At 34.7% G+C, this 27208-nt stretch overlaps 2 protein-coding genes and 1 long non-coding RNA gene across 10 annotated transcripts in view; 1 reads left to right on the top strand and 2 right to left on the bottom strand.

Moving 5' to 3' along the window:
• Positions 1 to 16153, top strand: part of LOC143918910 (uncharacterized) — a 101101-nt gene extending 84948 nt beyond the window's left edge. The window contains exons 3-18 of one of the 2 annotated variants that reach the window (XM_077441017.1): positions 2498 to 2666; positions 6159 to 6366; positions 6831 to 6926; positions 7766 to 8009; positions 8255 to 8450; positions 8526 to 8676; positions 8765 to 11173; positions 11245 to 11368; positions 11447 to 11641; positions 11709 to 11814; positions 11893 to 12133; positions 13248 to 13287; positions 13387 to 13528; positions 14871 to 15026; positions 15105 to 15266; positions 15345 to 15664. In XM_077441017.1, the coding sequence (XP_077297143.1) occupies positions 2498 to 2666; positions 6159 to 6366; positions 6831 to 6926; positions 7766 to 8009; positions 8255 to 8450; positions 8526 to 8676; positions 8765 to 11173; positions 11245 to 11368; positions 11447 to 11641; positions 11709 to 11814; positions 11893 to 12133; positions 13248 to 13287; positions 13387 to 13528; positions 14871 to 15026; positions 15105 to 15266; positions 15345 to 15534 (4829 nt within the window). In that variant the 3' untranslated portion in view covers positions 15535 to 15664. Of the gene's footprint in view, positions 1 to 2497; positions 2667 to 6158; positions 6367 to 6830; positions 6927 to 7765; positions 8010 to 8254; positions 8451 to 8525; positions 8677 to 8764; positions 11174 to 11244; positions 11369 to 11446; positions 11642 to 11708; positions 11815 to 11892; positions 12134 to 13247; positions 13529 to 14870; positions 15027 to 15104; positions 15267 to 15344 lie in introns of both variants that reach the window. The other variant, XM_077441018.1, reaches the window with a different exon arrangement.
• Positions 16154 to 21449: 5296 nt separating this feature from the next.
• Positions 21450 to 22743, bottom strand: LOC143918909 (uncharacterized). The gene is made up of 2 exons (XR_013261163.1): positions 22612 to 22743; positions 21450 to 21834 (listed from the first exon to the last, which is right to left on the bottom strand). It is a non-coding gene; the product is annotated as an uncharacterized LOC143918909 (long non-coding RNA).
• A 496-nt stretch (positions 22744 to 23239) lies between these two features.
• The window catches only part of tau (microtubule-associated protein tau), a 38963-nt gene continuing 34994 nt past the window's right edge, over positions 23240 to 27208 (bottom strand). For 5 of the 7 annotated variants that reach the window (XM_077441012.1, XM_077441013.1, XM_077441014.1 and 2 more), the window contains exons 7-8: positions 26472 to 26636; positions 23240 to 24340 (exon numbers count right to left, since the gene is read on the bottom strand). In XM_077441012.1, the coding sequence (XP_077297138.1) occupies positions 24284 to 24340; positions 26472 to 26636 (222 nt within the window). In that variant the 3' untranslated portion in view covers positions 23240 to 24283. Of the gene's footprint in view, positions 24341 to 24517; positions 24605 to 26471; positions 26637 to 27208 lie in introns of all 7 variants that reach the window. The other 2 variants (XR_013261161.1, XR_013261162.1) reach the window with 2 other exon arrangements.

Genomic DNA, 27208 nt, shown 5'->3' with positions numbered 1-27208 from the left:
ACATGCAACCGACAAGTTTCTTCTACATTTCTTCAAATATGGGATGCACCGTTATCGATCACTGTCAAACAAGGATTAAATATCACCAAAAATACTCCAGGGGGTAATTTTTGGGACTGTGTACCATGAATATGGGCTAGGAGTGCTCTAAAAAAACACGTACCACGTCCCACTTAGTGTGTTTTCGTCCTTAGGGAACTCTCATGGGCAAATATTGGCGTTAGATGGACGCTTTTCGCACAAAAAATGGATCACTATTGTAATTTCATAGAAAAACCATGATTATTTTCTCTCTTGTTTTGAGCACTAGTGGAGCGGTCTATTGTTATTTGAAAATCATCCATCGAATGCCGATATTTGCTCATCGGTTGACTTAGGGCTGTCACACTGAATCTTACGGCACGGCATGGGTACACTCCAGCTGTGAATGGGCTTGTCTTATGTCATTGTTAATTACTACGATCTTATTATTTCGACAAGTTTCTCTTACATTTCTTCAAATATGGGAATCACCGTTATCTATCACTGTCCAAACAATATGAATACAAGGATAAAATATCACGGAAAACACTACAGAGGGTGAGTTTTGATCTGGTATAGATTAAATGGCAAACTGCGCAAAATGGCAATGTTTCAAAATGATCGGAAGACTGTAGGAATAGATACTGAATCGTTAGCGAAGTGAACCATATAAAATCCTTGTAAAAAATGGTTCCTTATTGTCAATTACCATTTTCAACCATGCTTTTTTGCTCTCTTGCTTTGTATACTAATGGAGCGGTCTATTGTTATTTGACGAGCACCCAGCCAACGCCGAAAACAAGTAATTACATCACAATTAGCTGTTAGGTTGAGTGCGATATACTACACATTTTCGTCGAAAATTACGTCATTACGTTCTATGAAATCATTTAATGCCCAAATACAAAAGTAGTATAATATTTTTTATCAGAGTATTGTATGAAAGTGAATGCAGTACAAGATATCTAAAAAAAAATAGTATTGACTTAATACGTCACTGACAACATTGAGGCCCAAAGACTGATGGAAATCACAGTTCGTGCCCTTTTATGAGATCTTACGCGACGAAACCAAGAGTCCTGTTGATTATCTGTCGGTCCTTGGTTGGTATGCTTCAGTAGTTTACCTTCTGGAGTTGACAGGTGGAGGTAAATAAAGCAGGGTCAATGATCGAGTGGGTAGTGGGTAGGAATAATATTATTTGCACTATTCTTATTGTATTTGCTTAAAATATTGATTGGGAATGGTTGATTTTCAATTTTTATAATCTCTAAATCTTTCGAGTTACATATGTACATGTGAAAATAAGTATTAGTATAAAAAAATGACCATCGACATTATATATTTTTGCTAATGAAGCAAATCATCCATAGGACAAAGCCCAGGACTTAAAAATTACTCCCCGAAAGCCTATTATCAATTTGGTGCCGGTGGATTTTTCAGCTCCTGTGTAAAATTGTGGACCTTTATGAATTTTTTACGAGGAAATTATTCACATTTTTTTGCGCCTCCTCCACTTTAATGAGAATTCTTTTATGCTAAAATCCTCTACGCTTCCTTTTCTTACATAAAACGCAATTATTTTTAACGTAACGAGAGTGATGATACACATTTTCGGCCATTGTAAATGACATTCGTCATCGCAGAATGGCCGTTAGGTTAATTGAAATAGCGTGCAGTTTTATTGGACTCATTTGACTCATCCTCCCCTCTCCCACTCCAGGCTCATCATATCACTTCTGAGCAATCAATCATCTCAGTTTGACGACCTACAATTCTCCAAATGCCCGTCTTCTCCGGATCAAACTTCGATACTGAGTCTTGTACACTCGTCTATTGATGAAATTAATTTGTAATTACGCCTCGATGTTCTTCTAATGAGTCCCCCTCGTGTGTTTGTAGTGGGTTTTGTGACCTTGTTCCTGTGAATGTTTTGATCTGCATCACAGATGTTCACCGATGGACCCGGCAGCATCCTGCCTCCTGGTCGCAGTCCGACCGAACTAATCGCCTTTGGAATTTAAATTGAATCATTCGTTGTCTGCTGCTCCACTTCAATGGCTCGCTCAGTCTACACTGATGAACTCATCACTTTTCGCATTTCGAAAACGCTATAGTAACTTTAGAAACGTTGTCATCACGTCCATCGGCACATTCAAACATTCCAATTTGGTTATCAAATTATCCAGTGGGTGGTAGCACAACGAGAAAACCATTCATTCGATTGCTCATTGTAACTGTTTGGAATATTATCATGTACATATAATACTTGCTGATTACTATTTTTCATGTAAAACAAAACGCCTACATGATACATGCATAGAATGTAACATGTTATATACACACATATCATACCCACCTTTATGACTTTTTGTTTTACATTATGTTTAGGCATTGTTTATTGCTATTTTCGCACAGCATACTTAGTTTATATAATAAAAATCAATGCTTTATTCATTTTTATTGTTTTTTATAGGCGCCCAGGTCCGCTCGGGGACAGCCCCGTGTCGGCAACGCCCCAGCAGCCCTCCGGTTGCTACAACACTATCCACTACCCCGGCGCTGGAACGAAGCGTCAACAACAACCACCAGGATGCTGACTTCACACATGACAACTCCGACTACCAGTGGTTCCTTGACTACAAGTAAGCCAAATCAACCTCTAGTACTAAATATGTTCAAAACCTACAGTGAATGTACAGGATAGATAAGAAATCTTATAAATAGATTCCATCCCCATTACTATTATATAGATATATGATATTGCACATATTTTTTATTTTGTTATATACAAACATATATACCAGGAAGGCCTAACAGGTAAACCCCAATGCGCCTTTCTGGCCAATTACAAACAACGCAGCATTTTTATAACATAAGTCGCTGAATTAAACTCTAAATTAACGAGACATCTATGAATTTTATCTTGTACATAAATTTTATTGTACATTAATCATACTCAAATAGTGGTGATATAGTAGGTAGGAAGGTTTTTACCCAATTTTTAACCGAAGAACCGTTTCAACAACGAAATCAGAAAGATTGGCAAACTCTGATAGGAAACGATCAACCTGGAGTCATAAATATTCATGTCTGACCAGCAGCATTATAGATATACTCAGAATAAATTCTTTTCAATCGAGGTCCGTTCACGGGATCGAACCCGGCGCCTCTCGGTTAGGGCTGCCAGGCGTGCCGGTATTCCGGGTTTGTCCCGGTTTCAAGCCTCTCGTCCCAGCGTCCCAAAGGAAACTTTCGGGACAGCTAAATGTCCCAGTTTTCGATAGCTGCTTATTGACCTTTCATTGTTCAGAAATACCGACCCCCCGCAGTTATGAAACTGCAAAAAAATGCACGAATCTCAATCTCACCGTAGATCCACATCCATGGTTAAAAAAGTAAGAAAATCTTCTTTGGCAATATGTAATTAATTTCATTTAATATTATAATAACTAAATAAACTGGCAAAAAAGAAAGGAAATACTAGTTTATAAAAGGAAGGATCTTAAATGTAATTTGTTAAGTTTACGCTTTTTACAAAGTTTTTTTTATCATTCTAGTAATATGTGCCTGGGGGGGGGGGAATACAATTAAAATATCCCGGTTTGGATATCAATAAATCTGGCAGTCCCACTCTCGGTGCTAGGCAAAAGTCCAACCACCAAGTCATGCTACTGGCTATAAAAAACGGATACAATCAATAAGTAAAAACAAAATTATAAAATTTAATAACAATAAGCGTTGCTCAGCTCGGTGAAAATGGAGTTTGTGAAATGAAAAGAATATGTGCTTGTCCGAAATGTGATTCATACATATACATATGTAGGTTGACTTCATTTCGAAATACAATTGGTTTGATCAATTTTTTTATGATGCGCGTTCGTCATAGCAGAACTAACAGCTGATGAATTGCTCGGAACGTGGGAAGTTTGCGACCGATCTGCATAAAATTCATGTGAGATCTTATGAATATGCTATCGGATCTGAATTAGGGTTGCCAGATGGTGTGCAAAAGGAGGACATGTCCTCTTTTTCCATGTTTTGTCCTCCCGTCCTCCCTTACCTACTGTAAGTCCTCCTTTTTACTAAACATCGAGCGGGACTTATTTATGATGATTTAGTTTCATGCATTGAGTTCTTGAGCATCAGAGGTGTAGAGATTGACGATGTTAAGCTACACGATCAATTTTGTAACTTGATTTCATTTCTTAAATCAAAATCAGATGAAGATGAAGCATATTATGATTTGAAGTTGCACGAGCAGTGGACAATCTACTTCAAAAGTGCTAAAAACATTGAATGTTTCTCAGAACTGCTCAAGATCTGCGAGTTTTATTTTTGTATAAGCGCACATAATGCAAATGTGGAAAGAGTTTTTTCACTGATTAATACTCAGTGGAGCAAAGAGAGGAATAGACTAAGTGTGCAGTCAGTTAAATCTTTAATTCTTACTCAATACAACTTCAAAAACATGAAATGTGAAGATTTTTATAATTATTTGTTAAAAAACCAAGAACGTCTTTCCAAAATTGGCAGCTCAGCTAAATATGATTAAAAGAAAGTAGAATAATATAAAAAATTCGTTTAATTTCTGAATGTCCTCCTTTTTTTTTACAGAAAATCCTCCTTTTTAGACCCATCTGCCCTCCTTTATCAAATTATCATTTGGCAACCCTAATCTCAATAGGCAGCTTGAAATTATTAAGATAGATTTTTTGAGCATTTGTAGACTAAATCCAAATATTAGCGGTTGAATTGGACTCATAAAATGCATAAATGCGTATGAAGAAGTTGCTGTCAATCAGAAGATAATTTAATAGGAATAACAATACAAAGTATTGAAATTGCCATTGACAAATTATGACGAGGCTAAATGTCAACTTTGGTGACGGACTTCGTTTTTTGCTTGTTTTCGACCCTGGGTATCAATTCAAAGCATCAACAGAATACATATACAAATATAAAATGACTTGAAATACATATGTATGATGTGAGGCTTCTATTGTCAAAATGATTCAAATTTATACTACAACATATGTACATATGTATAGGTCTGTTACCGAAAGTTGGCGCGAACAAATGCGCTTGTGTAGTGTCAGTGAATAGATGTATAGCATGCTGTCACACTGCATTTAATAATTAAAGCCAGCAGCATGGCTCTTGCCTTGCACCGAGAGGCGCCGAGTTCGATCCCGTAAGTTGACCTCGATTGAAAAGAATTTATTCTGAGTATATCTTTAATGCTACTGGTCAGATTTGGATATTTTTGACTCCAGGTCGATCGTTTCCTATCAGATTTTGCCAAATTTTTCTGATTTCATTGTTGAAACGGCTCTTTGATTAAAAATTGGTTAAAAACCTTCCTACTTACGATGTCACCGTTATTTGAGTATGATTAATCTATATATATATATATATATAAAAATGAATGTCTGTGTGTGTGTGTGTGTGTCTCGAATAGGCTCCTAAACCACTGAACTGATTACGATGGAACTTTCAGAATTTGTTGTATGCATGTCCGGGAAGATTACTGTGAAAAAAAAACGGGAACAGAAACGGGAAAAACGGGAATGAGTGTCACTGCAACGCAATAATTTCAAATGTGTTCGCTGCCTGCGTTTTTCCGACAAATGGGAACGGGAACGAGAACGGGAACGGGAGCAGGAACGAGAACGGGAACGGGAACGGGAATTTCATGCGTTATTATGGCATTGCAACGCATGTAGGGTTCAGCTAGTGTACAATAAAATTTATGTACTAGTTGAAATTCATAGATGTGTCGTTAATTTCGAGTTTTATTCAGCGACTTATGTAATAAAAATGCTGCATTGTTTGTAATTGGCCAGGAAGGCGCATTAGGGGTAACCTGTTAGGCTCCCTGGTATATATGTATGTACATATAAAATAAAAAAAGCTCTGTCCCTTCCACGCTCTGTTGTGTGAGTACGAGAGCGCGCCAACTCTCAGTAAAAGACCTGTAGTTCATGTTTTTTTATTAATAGATTAATCTTTTGATCCAATTTTATTGTATACTATGTATGTTTGTATTCAGATCATAGTTCAATCCATCCAAATACCACATTTTATTTTGTAGATTACATTTTCGAAGTGTTAATACGTTTATAATTTCGTTTCAGCTATCGAGACAGTTCGTGTCAGCACGCAAGTGTGCTGTCTTCGCTGTCCAGTTCTTACAAAGGACTGGGATCGTTGGCGTGCTATGAAGAGTTGGCTCGCGATTTGGACGCCAACTTAGCTGAAGCGGATATGGAGAGTTTCCGCACTCGTGACATCCATGCTCTGCTGTCCAATTTGCCGCCTTCAGCCTGCCATCTCATGCAAGATGTGAGTCAGCCGTTACACTCCCGGCGTACAATTTTAATTTTTAATGAATTCTTTTGATTAAATCTTACAAGATATATATCAATTGAAGTTAAATGTTCTAAAGCAGTTCTTAACTTTTTGAATTTGGAGAATCATTTAACAAATAAAAAATATTATAATTATGAAAAATATTGAAGACCGTCAAGGCCTTTAAAGAATGGCGGTCAAATTTCCCTATTTTATTCATTATATTTCAGTATTATTAATATACATAATATGGGGAATAGAAGAACACCTCGCAAGGAACTGCTTTGCCAGCTTAGTATCGCGAAGTTATTATGCAATATGTAATAGCAATTATTTGACATATTGGAAGAAGTACATATGTATGTGTGTGCATGCAAAATTCATCATCGAGTTTCACCCGTTCATCACATGTTGAAGATGTGTACTCCATGGGTCTCCGTTATGTTTGAATTTTGCAGACGAACCGTCGCGGTGAGATGTACGCCAGCATCACCAGTTCGCTGATGGAAAAGTTCTGTTTTGATTCTTCATTCAGTCCGCACAGTAGCTCTCAGGTATCAAATAGATATTTTGGACTGAATCGAAGACCATCCCTGTTTGTGTGCCATTTAGAAAATCCATTAATCAATATTACATAAATTAAAATGAAAAATCCTTTAAACTGTTTTTTTTTTTTCAATCATTCTTAAAACTATATATGTAGAATGCGATACATATAGTCATTTGGAGAATGTACCATTAATATTAACCTGAAAGACTTATACATGCTTGCTACAAAATGTATAATTCATACTTCACAATGTTTGAAATTAAACAAAAAATCCATTGCATGTATTTTTGATGAAATTGTGTTAGTTTTATATTTTATATATGAAAATTATTAAAGAAATCATTCAATTAATAGAAAATTCCGCATTTGAATGTACTAATTTGGTCCCCTATTATAAATACATAACATTTTGCATGATGCATGGTTGTATGCCACATTCAAATAATTAAAACAAAAGAATAGTGTATAATATTTATACAAATATTGGTTTTAAATCCCTAAAAATATTAATTTGGTGTAAATTGTATGCAAAAAAATACTGTACAACTCTGTTTTAAAATTAGAAATTAAAATGCTCGATTTATATCAGTTTATAATGTCATATTTCCTGTAGCATTTATTCCGTGCGTCACATTCGTACTTATCATTAGAAAACGAATGACTAAGTATGAGTACATATAAAATAGCTCAGTTACATTTGTGAATTGTTAATGTAAAGACTTGTGTAAAACGTTAAAATGAGACTGAAATTTGCAAATTTATACGTAATGTTGCACTTGAAGCATTATGTATGTATGTATTTACTGAAATACGTAGTTATTAATTGATAATTTTATCATGCAGGGTGAGGATTCCACAGCCGGTTCGATTAATACAATGTCGATTTGTAAATCGGAGCTACTGTTTTCGCCCGTGAAAGAGACGTCGACCGTTCCAGGTCATTTCAGTGTCGACAGTCTCGATTGTGACCGGCTGGAGCAAGATTTAATCCTCACATGTCAAGCAAATAAGCACAATTATACGATTGCCTTCGAAGGTAGCATTACAATGTATTCCGAAGACAGCGACTGCCAAGACGTTTCGAACGGTATGTTCAATATTTTTTCATAATCATAACCTTCATCTTAAAACGGTTTAGAATGTATTAAGCACAAATATGAAATTAAATTTAAATTCATTCTGTGAATTTTAATTGGTTTTGAAGGCGTAGTCTTGATAGTTGTACTAAAAATTGATAAATTTCAATATTATACAACATTTGTGCTCAATAAACCCAAATTATTAAGCATATTTGTACTTAACCTCATTTAAATGAATTGTTTTATTTTACAGAGAAGCAAGACTTACCAGGAGAAGCCAAATACAGTTCTTCAAGTGAAACTCACAATTCTAATACATATTCAACGGAAAAGTTACGCAAATCTTTCCGTTTACAACGCCCTATAGAATCTTCACTGGCTCAAAGCGACTCCGGTCTTATTACATGGAGTAAAATGAAGAACAGACCGGGGCAGTCTCAACTTAAGAGGTAATATATAAAAACTATTCATCAGTGTGTATCAATATGCGTGCGCTCTTAATTAATCAAAATATTGATTTTCAGACAACCTTCTGGTAACAATAACGAATATTCTGGTTCGGAACTCTCAAGAGGGATGCCTACTCTGAAAAGTCAGAGTGCTCCTGACCTTCGGTCTAAACATCATTGCCAAAGTGTTACGAGCTCGCCCAGTGCTCATGTCATGTCGTCAAATGTTAGACAACCTTCAATATATTTTTAAACATATGTTTTGTATATATATACATATATTAATTAAACAAGTGTGTTTATTATGTTTTCAGACGGAATCATGTTCGACTGATAATCACTTAAATCTGCCGTCTGGATGTCTGAAGACGTCTGGCGGGTCTCAAAATAGCCACACTCCCGAATTGATAAACTCTTCTGAGAATCCCCATGGAAGAAATAGCGCACGCCCGCCAAATTTCAATCTCGTAAAGCTCTTCATGAAGCAGAAGAGTATGAGCAACGACAGGATCATGAATTCGCTCATGGATCATTCGGAGGAGTGTTGGCCGAACAGCTCGGAGGCTGGCGACAGTGGTGATTCGTTCTCGACCGATTCGAAGACGAAAGCCTCCGGCTATTCCGCGAAGATTGGCAGAGATAAGAATTATCAGAATGACGATTGTGATATAAAACAATCTGAATCGAAAAATAACACTAAAAAGTGGGTCGACAGCGCCACTAACGAATATTCCACGTGCACTTTCGAAGACAGTCTCGTGGAAGGTACTAACATTTCTGAAACAATAACAAAAAGGGCTCATGATTTTATCATGGAAGAGGATGAAATATCGGAAAACTCCGAAAGAAATTTATATGCAACTGTTAACAAACCGCTAAACAGACCTAGCATTAACAACTTTGAAAATCTTGGTGTTACGGGTAGTCCCGTCAAAGTAAGGGGAAACACCACTACTCAAACGAGAAAATCTACATGTTCTTCTATTACGAGCGCTAGTATATCTAGTTGCTCAGAATCTGAAGGTACGCAGATAACAAGACTGCATAAACTGTTTTCCAAAGATAATACAGATCATAAAGCCACGTCTACTCAAGTTCCACACGATCTAATGGATAAAAGCATGCAAACGTCATTCTTGTCAAATTTACATGCACCACGAGAACGAAGTGTATTGAAAGTCGTAGAACCGTCTTTCCTCGAGAAGCTCAAGAAAGGCGATAGTCAAAAGCCTGTATATGTGCTGTATCCAAATTATACTCTTCCAGACCTTGGATTCATATCAAAAGATCAAAACATAGATAAGGTAATATTTAAACCGTTGAAATTCGCTCCGTCACCCGACGAGCCCGCAAAAACCAAAGATAAAAGACAAGGAGGAAAAAATGCAAGACCATTCTCTTGCAATGACGTAGAAGGATTAAGGAAAAAAGGTTTTAACCACATAAGAGATTGGGATTCCTTAACGTTTTTGTTGCCTATGGAGTACAGGCAAATATTAGCAGAAATGCCTGAAATAGTTCAACAATTAAAAGACAAAGAAGAGGAATTGTTACGCCATAAAGAAAGACCACTCTTCTGCGTATCACCACCAGTAAAGCACAAAGCAAGACCAGTCAGTTGCGATTGTGCTTCTCTTCTAAGCAATAATACAACAAATGTTTCATCCAGTTCAAGCACGGCAACTCAGCCGTCATCCGGATACCGCGGATCATCTACCATGCTCACAGATTCATCAGCTCAAAACAGTCCAGCTCCAGCGCCAGGATTCAATCCTCTTTTCGTATACAAGTACGACAGCGCTACAAGTTCAGAAGCCAGTTTTATGAACGAGAAACAAAGATCTGGAATACCCGGAAGTGGTCCGCCCCTTCCAAAACGTTCAATATCATTGGCAGAGCAGAGTAAAATGGCCATCAATGGCAAGGTCATAGACATTGCACCACCGAGACCTCCTCTACCGAAAGGCATATTGCGCAAATCTGTTGACAAGACACGTAAAAATACTCCAAATACTAAACGGTATAGTATGTTTGAAATGGAAGATCCTGCACAAGATGCTGCTATTTGTATGAATATGCAAACAGAACAGAAAGTATTAAAACGAAGATCTTTACAAGAACCATACTACTTACTTAAAAATAACTCAATAGTAGAAATGAAGAAGAATAATGACTTAGCAGCTAAAAGGTTTTCACAACAATTTTTGGATGCTGCTGAAAAAGATATAGATGATACGGAATTCTTCCACGATGAAGGTGTAGGCACTGAAAGTAGCTTAGAATCTGGAAAGTCGCATGACATCAACGGTGCCAGGCCGTCTACACCTCCGTTACCAAGACCCGTGAAGGGACAAATAACTGAAGTGAATCCATGTGTGTTTCCCACTTCACTATCTCAACCAATATTGACAAGTTGCGATCTGCAACAATTGGAAGACTTCTTAAAACACAGCGGAATAACCTGCAACGATATGGAGCAATGGGATAACACTCAAATTCAAAAGGTCAAAAATCAAGTTACCAAGTTTTTGTGTATGAAGCGATCGGACGACGATAAGGAATCGCTCGACTCGAGCTGCAGCAGTGGTCACAGCAAAAAATCAGTCAGTTTTGCTGAAAAAGGTGAAAGCAAGCGATCGGCCGATGAACTTCGAGCGGCCGTATTGAAGACACCTCCAAACTCCCCTAACATATCGTCTGCTGCACCACATCGACACTATCAAGTATGATAATTCTCAATGCCAATTTTGCATCATTAGGAACAAACACCTTGTAATATGTAATTTTTTTACAGATCAAAAACTTGGCAGAGATTCCCATTTGTGAAGAAGGAGAATCAAGTCCCGAAGGATATGCAAGCCCAACTAATAGTCATGGATTGCATCGTCAATCTTCTACTGAGATTGCACAAAAGAGAGGTAGAGTTTAAATAATATACATACATAAGAGTGGGGTAGAAACAATATGTATGACTTAAATTTTGATGTATTATATAGGACTATTATCAGACGTGTTAGAAGCCGTTGATACCGTTGCTGAAGAAGGAACTGGAGCACCACGACTAATCGTTGGATTATTGTGTCCAGCATTATACGGACTATTCAGCGATGGCTTACGAGACTCAATTGACACTCCTTTTGGTCCGGCTAATAATTCCGTATGGCAAGTTATTGAAGCGTCTGCAAGACAAGGTATGTATTCAATGAAAAAATTGTAGGTTATGTTAGATTATTTAATGTTAAATTTTGCTAATTATAGGACCGATAACTAAATCATTGAACGAATTGGTGATGAGAATCAACAGCGAAGATGCATTATCGGAGAGCGTACTCAAATTCAACGCATTCATAATGGGTTTGCTTAAGTGTGTACATTTTTAATAATATATGCAAGTGTTTGATTTTGTATTGGAAATGTATTAAGTTTGTTTTATATTTTGTAGCGTTCGCTCCTTGGACGCTTTCGTGTCGTACTTGAGGACCCGGGAGTCTGTATTGCGCAGACACTATACGACGAATGCTCTGTTGCGTGGTGGAAGTGGATTGCTCTCCGGAGGCTCTGGAGGAACTTTGATCGCCGCTCTGGCACCGTTAGCCAACATGCCGTTCAATTTAGATCTGCTGTGGCAACTCAAAGACATGCACCGCAGCTTCAAAAGGATGGAAGACATGATGTCGAATGAGGTAGATATAAACCCACCGCTGCGGCATATTCAAATTTGATCAGCTTTCCATCTAAACCGATATCGCTTCGAAAGAATAACTCCTTTTTGCATATTGATGATATACAAATATTAAATCAGTACTAATATTCGCTACTACTTTGCCTCATTTTATTATATTATACACTAATAGCACATCATAAATGTGTTCATATGAAATACATTGCTTTTTATATAATACTAATTGCATGCAGAGTAACTATTGGGTTAGCTTTTGCGTAAACCAGACCTTACTTGACTTGATATAAAACCTAATAGTATTGGAATAAGTTGCGTTGGGTTTTGGTTTGTATTTTTGATTTATTTAAACGCAAAAATCTGAACTCAATAGTGTCCTAGTTATATTATATCTAACCACTTCTATTTTGTCTTTCCTTTTCGTGTATGCAGTCCGTTATTAACACATCAAACATAACGAGCCTATCGAAAAATCAAAGGAACATATTAAAACTAGTTCACTCCATACAAACAAGCATCAATCAGCTGAGCGACGATCAGCCTGAATTCACTCCTCAAGTCAGCGTTATAATGCGGAACAAAAATCAAAACAACGAGCCGACATTGCCCGATCTCTTGAACAATTCCGCCAATGCCAAAATTCAAAACAGCGATAAGGTTAGACCGAGGTCTTGCGTGAATCCATCGATTCCGAACTTCTCGCTGTCTAACGACGATTTTTCCGGAGCGAGCGGAGTCAATTCCGCTTACGATCAGACAAGGAGATGGTCGGGCGTTCAGCTCGGATCTAAATTGATGCAAGCGTTTGACAGACTTGCTCTGTACGACGATAGTGAAGATTACACCGATAGTTTGGAGAACGATCAAAAACATTCCAAGAGAGGCACCGTTGAGTTGCACGATGAGGTAATTCATTCTAACATTACTAACTGTTAACCTCTCATCATTTGCCTTGTTTCTTTCGTTACATGCTTGATCAATTCCAGAATGCTTTGCTTATTGTCGATCAATGTGAATATGTTTGAAATTTATGATTTTGCTTTGTTTCACATACGTTTTGTGTATATATTATTTTTGTATTATCACTTCTAAACGTTTGTTTTGGTGTTTGATTTCAGTCTAACTCGTCTGGTGAATGGGGTGTAGAGCGTGTCGGTGGTAAGTTCAGGCGTCTTCAACGCCGTTGGGAAATGTTGAGTGGTCAAGAAACCAGTCCATCTAAATCTGCTCGACCTAATTCCACTATGAATTCTACAGCCTCTGGAGGATCTACTCCAGGCTCGGCTGGTTCGACTCCTGGATCTACTTCAGGAAAATCGAAGATACCTAGACCTGTCACATCACCAGTCAGACCTCATGCCCAAACGCCTCCAGCGAACACAGTATCACCAGTTAAAAGGTTACTATCAATGTTAAAATATCTAAATTCCATAGGGATCCAATTAAATTATTTTATGTATTATTTTTCTTTTGTTTTTTTCTTTTTATTATTATGTAGACCAATGTAGCGTTTTAAGTTCTTCCTGTAATGCCAGATTGATACAAAACTATAAATAAATAAATAAAACTAAAAGTTTGATTTTATATGGCTGATCATGTTTTTTTCTAGAAAGTATAAAGATAAAGGCATATTTAAATGTTTAATGCCTCATTCGATTAAATATATTTCGAATAAATGACTCCTTCTTCCTTGATTGCTCAATGCTAAGCGTCGTGATCATTGATGTCATCTAGAATTTAATGGACGATCCGTCTGCATTCCTCCCTGTTCTGTGCCAAGTTGAAGGCAACGTTAAGGGACGATCCCGTCAGTTTTTTGATTTGATCAGACCATCTTATGGGAGACTGTCCTCTCGTTCGCCTTCCCTCCAGCGTTCCGATTACTATCAGACTCTCCACATTCATCCTGGCAATATGGCCAAAGTAGGAAATCGCCCTTTACCTATGTACATGTTGTGAAGAGTCTCTCTGAGACTGCCAGCTTTTTGAGAATGGAGATATTCGTGGGTCTTGCGTCCGTCTCCAACATCACATTTCGAATGCATCTAGCATGTCTCATTCTGACTTTTTTCAGTGTCTAAGTCTCGACTCCATATAATGCAGATTTTCGTTCTTTTTATTATATTTATCAGCATGACCATCGCCCTTTTCGCCATTACTATTCTGCAGATTTCTGATTGGTATCCTCTTAGCCTAATACACCTAGGTAGATAATGTCGTTGGCTTCCTTATAGTATTTTATGTAAAACATTTGACTTTATGAGAGATTCAAACCTGTCAACGAATACGATTTTTTATTTTATTTTTGTCTCTATCTCTAGACCCAGGTATTTACTATCTATCTCTATTCTACCAAGTAGTTTAGCCATTTCTTATGTTAGAAATCTTTCTGCCGCCTATTGTTATTCCACCTTCCCATCGGTTGAGTACTCTTCTCGTTATGTATTCCCCATGTACATATATTAAAAAGATCAAGAGAGAGTATGCATCCCTGTCGGATGCCTTTTTGGACTTATGAAAAACCATTCTAAATACTTACTTTTTCTGTTATATTTTAAAATGTTTTGTATAGGTGATTTCTTCCGTGGTTTTCCTGTTACATTTTGATGTAGATAAAAAGCCAAAAAGACTATTTACCGATTTATAGAAAATTAATGAATAAAGAAAAATATATATAAATATAAATGTTTGATTTTTATCAAGTGCATTAAAAAAACATTTTCTGCTTTAACAATTTTCAGAGGTATCCCCGTTGCCATGAGTCAAGCGAAGAAAGTTACAACACCACCGAGTAACCAAAGATCCCCACTACCTCCACTTCCACACAGCACAGTTGCAACGGCAAGAGTAAATTCAAACTTAGGCGGAGCTGTCAAAAAGACAATTAATACTAATAGGTAGTATTGTAATATGTATATTTAAACGACTTTAAATACGCTGATTGACCTTTACTGATAATTACGAGTATTTTTAAGGATAAGTCGTCCTGAAGTTTGCGGAAACGGTCCAGCTGCGCCGAGACCCTCGTCTCTTCCCTACCGTAGAGCAACACCTCCATCAACGACTCGTCCTAGACGAGCCGCTTCCACTTCGCAAACACGTCCTACAGCTCCAGCTAACAATCATCCATCTACTAAGTAAGTATTTAACACTTTATAGGTGAATGTTTTTTTTATATTTCGGATGTATATTAAAGTTTTATTTCGTCTTGGTAGGATGGTGAGAACTCTGTGGCACAGACTACCGTCGGATTCCGGACATTTGGCCTTCAATGAGGGTGAACGTCTCCGATTGGTATTGGAAGTAGACGACCAATGGTTATTGTGTTGTCGTGGTCAACAGAAAGGACTCGTACCACGCAACGCAGTATTACCTGTGCCCGATAGCGTCTTACAAAAATTCTAACATTAAAATAAACAAACATCATGCCTGTTAAAATGCAATACTAATAAATGATTAGCATTTTTAAGACGCATTCAATATGAATGAGAAAAAGAAAACGCTTCAAAGCATGACACACATTCGCTTTATATACATATAAAAAAATAATACTACCATCTAACGTCACCGTTTTTCTTTTCTTTACGTTTGCATTGAAGTATAATACATTTTATTTTAATTTTAACGGTTTTTATAAGTTTTAGACTGAACTTGAGGTGAATTAACTGTGATTGTTAGGTGAACGTAGGTTACGTAGAACGTAAGTTGTGTACGCGTAGTTAAGAGATATTTTTACACAAATATCGTTGAAGAAATCTATCCAATATAGCTTACTAAATAAAAAGTACGTATTCTACTAATCGCTTGTACGGCATGTATTGTAAAATAGTAATAATTTGAATGCACACCACTACCGACACATTATTTTTCTCATTCATATTGAATGAATACGATTAGTGATCGTGCATGTCTCATTTGTATGTAAAAGGAACTCATATTCATGATATAATATATGCCCATATTAATATTTTATATGTATGCCATATCCAACGGTCGTCTACGACCAAATTTATCTAAAAAGTGCAAAATATATATTATAGATTTAAAATATTTATATATATATATATGAAATGAATCAATGTAAACTTGCATCAATGTTATTAAATAGTGAGTGTGTGTATAAAGGGAACGAAATCTCGTGTTAATAAATTGTATAAAAATCGCGAGTGCTTAGAAGAAAAGTGTTGAATACGTTGTTATGTTGAACTGTTGATTGAAATTGGTTTTTTTTTTTTTTTAATTTTATTTTTAAGTCACTGATGTATTTATGAGGATGATCTTATATTATATATGAATAGTTTTATAAAGTCTGCTTGTTTGATCGTCGGAACTGCGGAATGATCGACGGTTTATACAGTTTAATTTATTTGAGTATTACCATTCTAGAACTAATATTTATTCTAGTCTTTTTTTCCAGAGATAGGTTGATAACGCTGGATCTCTGTAATGTTTAATTTGATACATATGTACTATATCAAGAATGAGATGATTTGATTTATTCATAGTTTTATACAAAACTCAACATAAATGAGTCAATTTTTTTTGTTTTACTCTAGTATTACGGACACTTCGCGTTTACTAATGCGCATGTGATACGTCTACAGGCATTTCAGTCAAATATTTAGATACATATTACTCTTGTGTCGGTTCAAATACACGACCAGATGCAGTCAGACGCTTACGCCATTATTAAAATGTTAATAATCGTATATATTTTTGTACATTGATATGAAATGGGTGAAGAGTAGGCCACATGAGGACGGTTGCGCGTGCGTAGGAGCAAATTTTACGTTTTTGGAAATATAATAGTATATACTCGCCGTACATACGGTGAATTGAATAGGTTATGTGCCCGTGTATTTGGTTTGAGTTGATTCAAAAAGTGTTTTAGCTTCATAGACCGTAGTGGTTGTCGGCTTCCTTCAGAACGTATTGCATAAATACATACATACATATACCATATATGTTTACGTGTATAACGCTTTCTAGGTATGACTAGGCAAATAGTTAAAAAAAATATATATATATATATGAGTAAAATATGTACGAAGGTGTATTACGATGTTTAGATCGTAATGACGTAGCGCGTAAAAGGAAAAAAAATAAAGTTGTATAGAATTTATTTGTGCATAATTGATAGTTTGTCGCAAATTTGTTATTGCTTTGTCGTTAACGAGTGCGTATTACATATTATTCATTATTACATTTTTATTGTAATGTATAAATTTTTTTATTTGTAAACAGTTTCTCATCAGTTTAAGAAGATTTTTGTTTAAATTGAAATTAATATTCAATATGTACATACACATTTAAAACACACTCTTTCACCTTAATATGTTAGGAATTTATCTCATAGATTTTTTCAAACACATAAAAAAAACTATACTATCTTAAAGGCTCTGATGATAATCACTTCGATTGAGCCTTTTAAAATTAATCAAAAAAAAAAAACTTACATGAATATCGTTTTATTTGAACATTTTATATACATAACATATATAATGTACCTATACTTTCGAGTACATTGCTTTTTACTTTCATTTTACATATTCTAATATCATATCTTGTTATGATGTATGTAATTAGTATAAAATATTACTCAATTACACTCACACACATACACAATTGTTTTTATATATTTTTTTACACTTGCGTGTATATAAAATTTTATAATAAAACAATAACAACAATATGGAACATGTATTCAGTATTGGTCTTATACAGATCGGCTTTAATATTTATATATATGTATTTTTTTGTTGTTGTAAAGATAACAGTCATAATGTTCAAAATTAAAGCACTTTTTATTGTTTTCATACATCAGAAGCTTCCACTAATAACACCGACGAGTTCTTTTCTCGCGCAGATGAACTCGGAGGTGAGCTATCGCCGTCGTAGAGCAGATTTTGCTGGTTCACAGGCGTTAATGACACTATTTTGCTGATCGAAATCCAATGTTCCAATCATGAAATATCATATAACGTCTCTTCGTGCTAACCGCATGTTGCATGCTGCATGTCGTCCGTCCGACACATCCTCTCCCAATCGACATTTTGTGATGCGATCACGATACGACTATTGGCCCTTTAACATGGACCGTCACGGTAACAGCATGCACCCTCATCCACGGCACCCGTTCGGTCATTAGTCAAATCGATTATTTAAAATGTACGTTTAAACATCCCGATGCCGGCTCTCTGCGGACCGATTTTATGTTATATGTGTACATTATGACTGTTATTTTACTTCTGATATTAACGTCTACTTTTCACTATAGTGTGTCACATTTGATGTATAGATTGTATGGCTTGTGTGATGTATCCCGACGCTGCTTAATTGTGATATAAAAATTATGTATGGAATTGTGTGTATATCGAAGTGGCAGCTCAATTGATTCGGTGTGTGTGTGTGCTATGGTTGGTTATGAAGCTTGGTGTGTATCTTAAAAAGTATTTTACAATTGTAGATGGAGTGTGGTATGATGTAAATGCCGCTTAATGTGATTATTGAATGACGTCTTGTGGCCTTTTTGTGTAAATTTTCTCTTACGTTGGCGAGTTTTTCAAGTGTGAACGGCAACCGCGGCGATGATCGTCTGAAAGGAATCTCTATCTCACTCAATGACAAAGTATTTCCGATTAGCACACAAATATATACATGTATATTGAGAATATTTTTTAATTGTGATGACACGTATCATATGAATATTTAATATTGTGTACGGTGGGAACGTGCCGGGTGAACGCTTGCACGAGCGAGTATCTCATTAGGATGTAAACGTCGGTTTAAGATTACATAAATATATATAGTAAATATTATTTTTATTGTTTTCTTTTCTGTTCTGTTGTGACTGTTGTGACCTATGTGTGTATTATTGTAAAGGACTGCTTTCATGTGATTTGTGTTACACGCAGCGCGACCAAAGGCTAAGTTTTTTGGTTGTTTTTTTTTTTATATATATACATGTGTATTTATATCATTATTATTATATAGCGAACGATCGAATACATGCACACTTTCCGACTTACGACGATGAATATCTCATCACTCTCGACTCTCTTTATACATAATGTATGTATCATTATTTATCACATCTATTGTAAATTTCTCTCGTTTATGTTTATATTTTTTTAAGTGCCATATTGTATTAAATGACAAGTTTGTAATATTACAATTCATTAAAACTAACTAAAAAATTATTGTGTTTTATTTGTCTTGCTATCCGTTTGCCCGCGGCCGTCTTCTATGGAAGCTTTGGGCGACAAGTCTGTAGCTCGGCTGTCTTCCATAGAATTTCTGAACTTTGCACGGGATTTTGAGGCTTATATGCGCCTATTTCAACTGTTTTAAGGTTCAAAATTGGTTGAATATATTACTGAGAGTTGAATGCCATCTATTCAATTTGCTTAAAATGAATATATACCAGTCAAAATTAGTTTTTTGTGGAACCATACTGAAACCTCGTTTATGTGACGTCATGTCTTCATACAATTATGAAGAATGATTATTTGACAATTAATCCAAAACTACGAGATATATTATGTATTTTATGGTTTTAAGTAATACTTTATGTGGTAATTAACATATCTGGTTACTTGAATAAATATTAAAATCTGTATTTAAGGTCGAAAACTCGATTGCCAAATTTGTGAAAAGGGTGCCGCGTACAGGGCTTGTTCGCTATATTTATTACCGCGGGCAAAGGGCTGTACTGTTGTTGTGTAGAGGTGGGCTCAGGATCCAAATGAATGGCAAAACTCTTGATGAAGACTCGAAAAAAATTAACTCGTACCAAAGCATTAAGATTAGGAACAAGTACACGTCGGTTTACGGGACAAGTACACGTCGGTGACCGTCGGTCAAAAATCGAAAGTGTTCATTTATACCATTATATCTTTCTCTTAAGAAAACACTCTCTTTCCCCCTGTTGTACAGCCTCACTTTATTTGCGCGAGCAGGATACAAGAGGAACAGGCTTTTCCTCCCGTATCTTGCCCGCGCACATGCAGCAAGGCTGTACGACAAAAAGAGAGATAATTTCACCGCATGCCACTGATATATATTATATATACATTGTACCGTTTACCATGCGTAAATTATTTTTGATCTTTCGACTTAAGATCTTTCGACCTTTTGATGCCGTAACCGTCTTACAAACACTCCTAATCTTAATGCTTTGGTCTTAAATTCTGAAACAATTTATTCTGCACAGGTGAGTTTTTAACCAAATAAATTATACTTCATAATCTTATGCAAATAATAGGTGGTATTTTATAACATTAATTGTCTCAAATTACGATGACAAAAATGAAAGTTGGAAAACCTTAAAAAAGTCTAGGCATTCCGAGAAGTGGAACTCTGCGTATGTGGGTAATCATAATAGATTTTATGAAATCGAAATTTTCAATTGATTTGTTGTGATTTTATTTCAAAATACATTATTCACAAAACAAATGACATGAATTGCCATAATAAACCATTCAATTGTTTTTCTCTACTTTTTGTCACTTGTTATTTTATTCTGAAATTTAGACTGAAAAAGGCTCACATGAAATACATTTTTTTAAGAAATGAAATAAAAAAAATGCTATTCTAAAATCTTTATTCATATATGTATTATATATATTACATTACACGATTAATATTTTTGAAAAACACATTCATTGTTTTTTATTTATTTTATTTCAACGATTACTCAGAGATAAATCGTTGCTAAAATTTCATAAGCAAAATACAACGCATAATACTAATACACATAGTATTAAAGGAAATAAGATTCCTATACATTTATTAAATATTCAATGTGTTCGTTGAAGGAAAATGTGTCCAATGTGCATTTAAGAAGCATATAAAAATATTTCAATATATACTTCATATTATATTTGAGACGGATAACATTCTAAACAGATCATAAGACCGCCCTTTTCTATCGAATAATTTTGAATCAAAATTCAAATACTACAAGACTAATTAAAAGCTAATAAATTCGAGGAAAGTTACACTACACATCCTAAATATTTTCTTCTAGAGGTGTGAAGTATTGAAAATGAATTTAATAATACATTCAATCATCGTTTAATACACTAAGATTATATTTCAAAAAATGCCATTTACGTATAAACCTGTTTAAGGTTTCAAGGCATACATACATATAGTGAAACATATTGTACTTTTACACTATAAAATTTTGGCATAAATTGTGTTAAGTTAGAATTGATCTACACCTACATAAAATATTCAATTTTCAATAAATACTTTTCCAATTTACCAAGCACTTATAAATCCTACATTTATGGACATTCAATGGACGTATATTTTGTTGGCTTATAATTTTGCAGACACAAGTAAAATGTTCGGTGAAAGCGAATGCAATTATAATCGTTTGATTTATTCAACTAAATTATTTGATTGTGTGTGAGTGATTATGTATATTTCGACTACAATGAGAAGCAGCAAATATTCAAGCATGTGCTTTCAGTAGATTCTGAACGGCGGTCTCTCCATGCCGTATTCTATTCTCGACGTTTGGCATTTTCTTATGGATGCGCTCTGCTGCCGGTGAATGGACGTCTCCCTGGCAGTCCTGGCTCGTTCAGGTCTTTTGGCAGAAAATCTTCCAAAGTCGCTTCGATTCAGTAATGATTGAGGACCGACAGACTGTCGACGACGGCCCATATCCTGAAGCGACAGATAATCTCCACCATCCTAATACAATATTTGATTATTACAATTTGAACATTTTATTGTTGATAGCTTTAAGTAAATGAATACGTATTATAATTCATATTTGAAGAGTAATAAAATAATTATATTCATATATGTTGATAAAATTTAACCCTTTGCCGTGTTCAAATATGTATGCATGTCCGATAGTGAATTTATCAATATTGATTTGTATCTAGCAGAATAGACTAGTGTTTAGCATATATAGTGGTCACGGGTTCAAATCCCACTGATTTCTGCTGGCCAGACCTTGGATTTGTGACTCCAGGTCGATCGTTTCCTATCAGAGTTTGCCAATTTATCTGATTTTCATCGAAACGGTTCCAACAAATTGGTAACCTTACCCATTTTCTCGCAAAATCTCAAGTTTTCAGCAATCTCGAATTTCGCTGAATTGTACAAAATGCTGCAAATTTACAAATTTGACCATAGATATCTCTGTGGATTGTACTTTGGATGTACTTTGTATAATACTAATGATATTTGTATCAAATTGCATTGGGATCTTTGTATCAAATTTGTAATGATATTTGTATCAAGGCGCATTGGGGTTACCTGTTAAGGCTTCCTGGTATAAATTAAAGATAAACTAAAATAAAAAATGAATCTAGTTTAGTTATATGTAGATTACCTGTGATGTTGTGGTGTTTTAAAATAAAATATTGCAAAGGGTCAAATAATAAATTTGCCGTTACATTATTTGGCATTATAAAAATAATATAATATATATAGGATACATAAAAGAATTTTTGTAAATACCTTCAAATGAGCGACGATTCTGCCTTTCAGTTTCTCCATTGATTACTAATACATTTGCATTAAGCTAGGCTTTAAATCAGACGCAACACTTCAACATTGTGCTTTGTGCTTCTACTGTGCTTTTCTCCAGCGACAATTACAAGGTGGTATTTGTTTGTTTGTTTACTGATTTATATATATATGTTTGTTTTCGAATTGATAGAATTTAAACAGTGCTAATTTCATATTTAAAACAAGTTTATTCAATAAATGTAATATTACATCTGCCACATGTACACAGCGAGTGCTATTACAAAAAGACAAATATGTTCGTTACACATCGTAGATGTTCGATCAATTACATAAATAGTTAATTTTGGTAACATTGAAGAGGTGATTATATTTTTCTATTCAATATACACATATATATATTTTTATAATATATATGTTTTTACTTAAAAATAAACTTTTTGTGGTCTCACTTCTGCCGCGGCTTCAATATTACCTCACAATGTATAAGTGTATTGAATAAATGCAATACTACAAGCTGGCGGACAATCTTTCAGCCCATCTTACATCTTAGCAGACAATATAAACTAGTAGAAAGAATTATAAAACTTTATACTTAAATGTCTATCATTTTTTTTTTACTTATCACTTTCAGATTATACTCTGATCCTTGATGTCTTCAGTCACTTTTTTTTAGAAGTTAATACTCGTTCGAGTCGCTTTTGCATTATATAATATTCCGTTCTCATCTTAAAAAAACACTGTTGCAAAAATTCTTAACATTAGTAATTTTTTTTCAAAATTTAATTAAAAGCGAATAATTAAAATTAAAATCGATTAAAAATGCATAATTTTCAAAAGAAGAAACAAACTATGAAATCACTAACGGTGACCTGATGAAATTCAGCCAAAAATAAGGAAGGAAACTATTTTTTTTCAATATAATATTCAATGTAAAAACAAATATTGCTCTAATCTCTTGCACATAAAATTTTCATACTTTGACAATAACGAGCAACCGATAGATTTGTACTGATACAAAATTCACTATTTAACCTCTTTATATTCACACGCACACTTTGATTGTGCTGATAAATATTGCAGTTACGGTAATTAAGATCTTGGATTACCCGTTATTGAAAAGGCATCAAAAGTTTCTATCAGTCGTTTTACTATACATTCCCTCCTTATAATGAACCAACGTCGACTATTATCACATTTCCTTTTTTCACGTCAAACAATCGTTATAATAATAGCATACAATGAATACATATGATATTTTTAAATTTAAATATAATAATCAGCATTAAATCAAACCACTCTTACATTCAGTTAGTATTTTGAAATACAATATCAACTCTACGTTTGTTTAGTTTTATTTTTTTTTATTTATTCATTTTTTTTTTTTTTGGTTTAGTAAATATGAAAGAATGGCACACAAATATAATCTACGTCCCAGATTTTCCATGCAACTTAATCCGGATCTATGCTAGGTATGTATGTATGTCCGGAAAAGAAATTACATATCAGTTTATACGGGGGTTCATGCTTATATCGTCTGCGTTTGACTTTTGAATACTTTGGGATTAGTTAATTAGTAAATGGTATCCGTGCTCGTAATAACTATTATATAAGGACGATGGCTGTTAGTATACGGTTAGCTTAGGTTGCTTCATACGTCTGTTTAACTTTGCTGATTGAGGTTCACGTCAGTAGGCTGTTGCACAGACGGCACAGGACTCTGGGAAAAGTTACAACAATACTTTTAATATTTGCATGCTAGTATTATTCTTTCTGTTTTTTATTTTTTTTATTAACATAAATCCATCAACCACAATCCTAGGTTGCAAATTTCTAAACACAACAAAAAAAAAATCCATTCCGATGTTAGTCTTTTAAGTCAACGTAGATGGATTACCTGTTGGTTTATGTACGTCGACGTAGTTTTATTTTGTATTTATTTACCGTGTCTTGAATTTTAATAATACGTGTATAAATACTCTCTCTGTAAAAGTGACAAATTATGTTAAAAGAATAATACTGTTGTTTTATAATTAAAACGATTTATACAATGCCTCGATGATAACATTGACGATTATGGCGTAACAAGTGGCGTAACTGTTTGATTCAATTTTTTTACGTATATTATTAGTATTTTTGAAATTATTATTTATAAACAATCAATATGAACTAATAAGAGATGAATTTTTGTGTACGTATCTCTAATAAAACATGCTGAAATTTACAATTATTGTATGAGAAATATGAAATGGATGAAAGAAGGTTCTATAAGATCTATTGTTTTATATTATACATATTTATGTAGGACAGGAGAGAAATTCCAATAAATAAAATATTCAATACAATATAACAAAATGATCAATTACTATACAGGAGATGTGAAAGATATGAAGGGGAAAATTATCTCTGTGAGATAATTTTACAAGTTGGACAAGAGAGCAATACTAAATATTATCGTATTATAGTTTTCAATCATTTAAAGTTATAATCATCATCTAAAGCCATTCAACATCCACTGCTGGATGAAGGCCTCTTCAACACACTTCCACTCGTCTCTGTTTTGCGCACCTTTCATCTATTTTCCTAATTTCGTCTACTCATCTTTCCTGCGGTCTACCTTTTACCCGTTTGCATTCTTTCGGATACCATTCGAGCACTTCTTTTGTCCACCTTTCGTCCATTCTTCTAGCCTTGTGGAACGGCCATTGCCATTTCAATCTCTTTACTCTATCCACTATGTCCACTACCCTTGTCATACTTCTCATCCACCTATTCCGCTTCCTGTCTTTCCTCTTTATGCCGAGCATACAGCGTTCCATACTTCTTTAAGTGGAATGGACTTTATATACATTGTAATAACAAAATCATAGGTTTTAATTTGGTATATATTATGAAATATTCGTATAAATTTAAATTATATTTTAGTGCTACTATAGCATAAACACGGTTTTATTAATTACTAGTGTTTTTACTAGGTATTAGTAAGATAAACCGCTTAAACATGGCTAATCTAATAGTAAACAATCATTTATTTTTTTTATTAAATTTATTTGAATCGAAAATAAAAATATTTGACGACAGCCAATCAGAAACGAATGGTTGTTTTATATATAAGGGTATCGAGATTGGAACTGAAACAGAAATCCAGATCCGGAACTGAAACAGGAGTCTGAATCCGGAACTGAAAAAGGAATCGAAATCGATATCGATATCGTTGTCATAGAAAATTTGATTTTTTCAATAACGACACGGATTCTACGAACCAAAACTTACATACATACATACAAAGTCTCTTTCGAAATTATATATTAGATTTTTTAGATGCACATATCATGTCAATTTTTCAAAAATTACAAAGTATTCATAATTTTTATATTTAAAATAAAATTATTCATTTTAAAACATCAAAGTCAACGTCAAAAATTATTTTATTTATTCATTTGTTATGTACTATTTCCTTAGCATTTTCATATTTTTAAATAAAATAATATTTTGTTTTATATGGTTGCAGATATTCTTTGTATATGTACATATATTTCATGACCAAATTCATAGTTTCAACGAAATGATAAAATATTATTCGTCCTGCACATTTAGCACAGAACTATATTAGCACTGATATTTTTATTTTAAATTTTATATATTATGTGTATGACAAATGATTGATAGTAATATTAAAGTTACGCCACTTTACAAGACTGCCTATGAGTAAATTACAATAGTTTTGTAATTATTAGTTTATATGCACTTGTATAAGATTTTACAGTTCATATTATAGTATCAATACGTCTTATCTGTTATACTACATGCAGCAGAAAATGCTTCTAAGATAAATGTTGACAGTGTCATACCTCGCTGGGGGGTGAAATAATATTCTCTCCAGCGCTGCCCTGTATCTGTTTCAGGTATTCTTTGTCGTCGAATATTTTAACGTCCCCGCCGCCTGGTCTATGCTTCACGTTGTCCAACGAGCCCACCTTGCTTTGCGCCTTGATTTCCAACTTCTGATTTTCGATCTGTTAAATATGCGTTCAAAACAATGATACAACTTCATAACAGAATAACACACACAAAATAAATGTCCATCGACATCTTCGACGGCACGCACGAGTGTGCACGTGGGTTACGAAAGGTATGAACGTTGCTGGTATGATTGTGTGACATAACATGTGTGTATCGTTTCAAATGTATGTAAAACATTCCGTATTATATATTAAGTACATATATGGTGTTGGTGAGGAGGAAAACAGTGATACAGACATTTTCACATTATGTATACTAGATCTAATCATACTACTTGCATCGTTTATGGTGTGCTAGTGCCGGTCATGCTTGATGGGCTCTGCGGTTAACCGTGTTCAGTTTTTAACGACAGAACGTGTTGTTTGAATTCGATCTCGTATAACAATAACACAAAACGATTTTCGGATCGTCGGTAGGAAATGTTCGACAGTCCGTCATGCCCCGGGATGGTTACTTCGAGTTTACCGGCACTAACCTTCCACAAGGATTGCAATGGGATATGTTTGGACGATGCCCTCCATCTTCGCAGTGGCCATTTAACAAACTAGAAAGAAGCAATAACATA

Source organism: Arctopsyche grandis, chromosome 11, assembly GCF_051622035.1.
Source record: "Arctopsyche grandis isolate Sample6627 chromosome 11, ASM5162203v2, whole genome shotgun sequence".
NCBI classification, from domain to species: Eukaryota; Metazoa; Arthropoda; class Insecta; order Trichoptera; family Hydropsychidae; genus Arctopsyche; species Arctopsyche grandis.
This window is presented reverse-complemented; position numbering and strand designations above follow the sequence as displayed.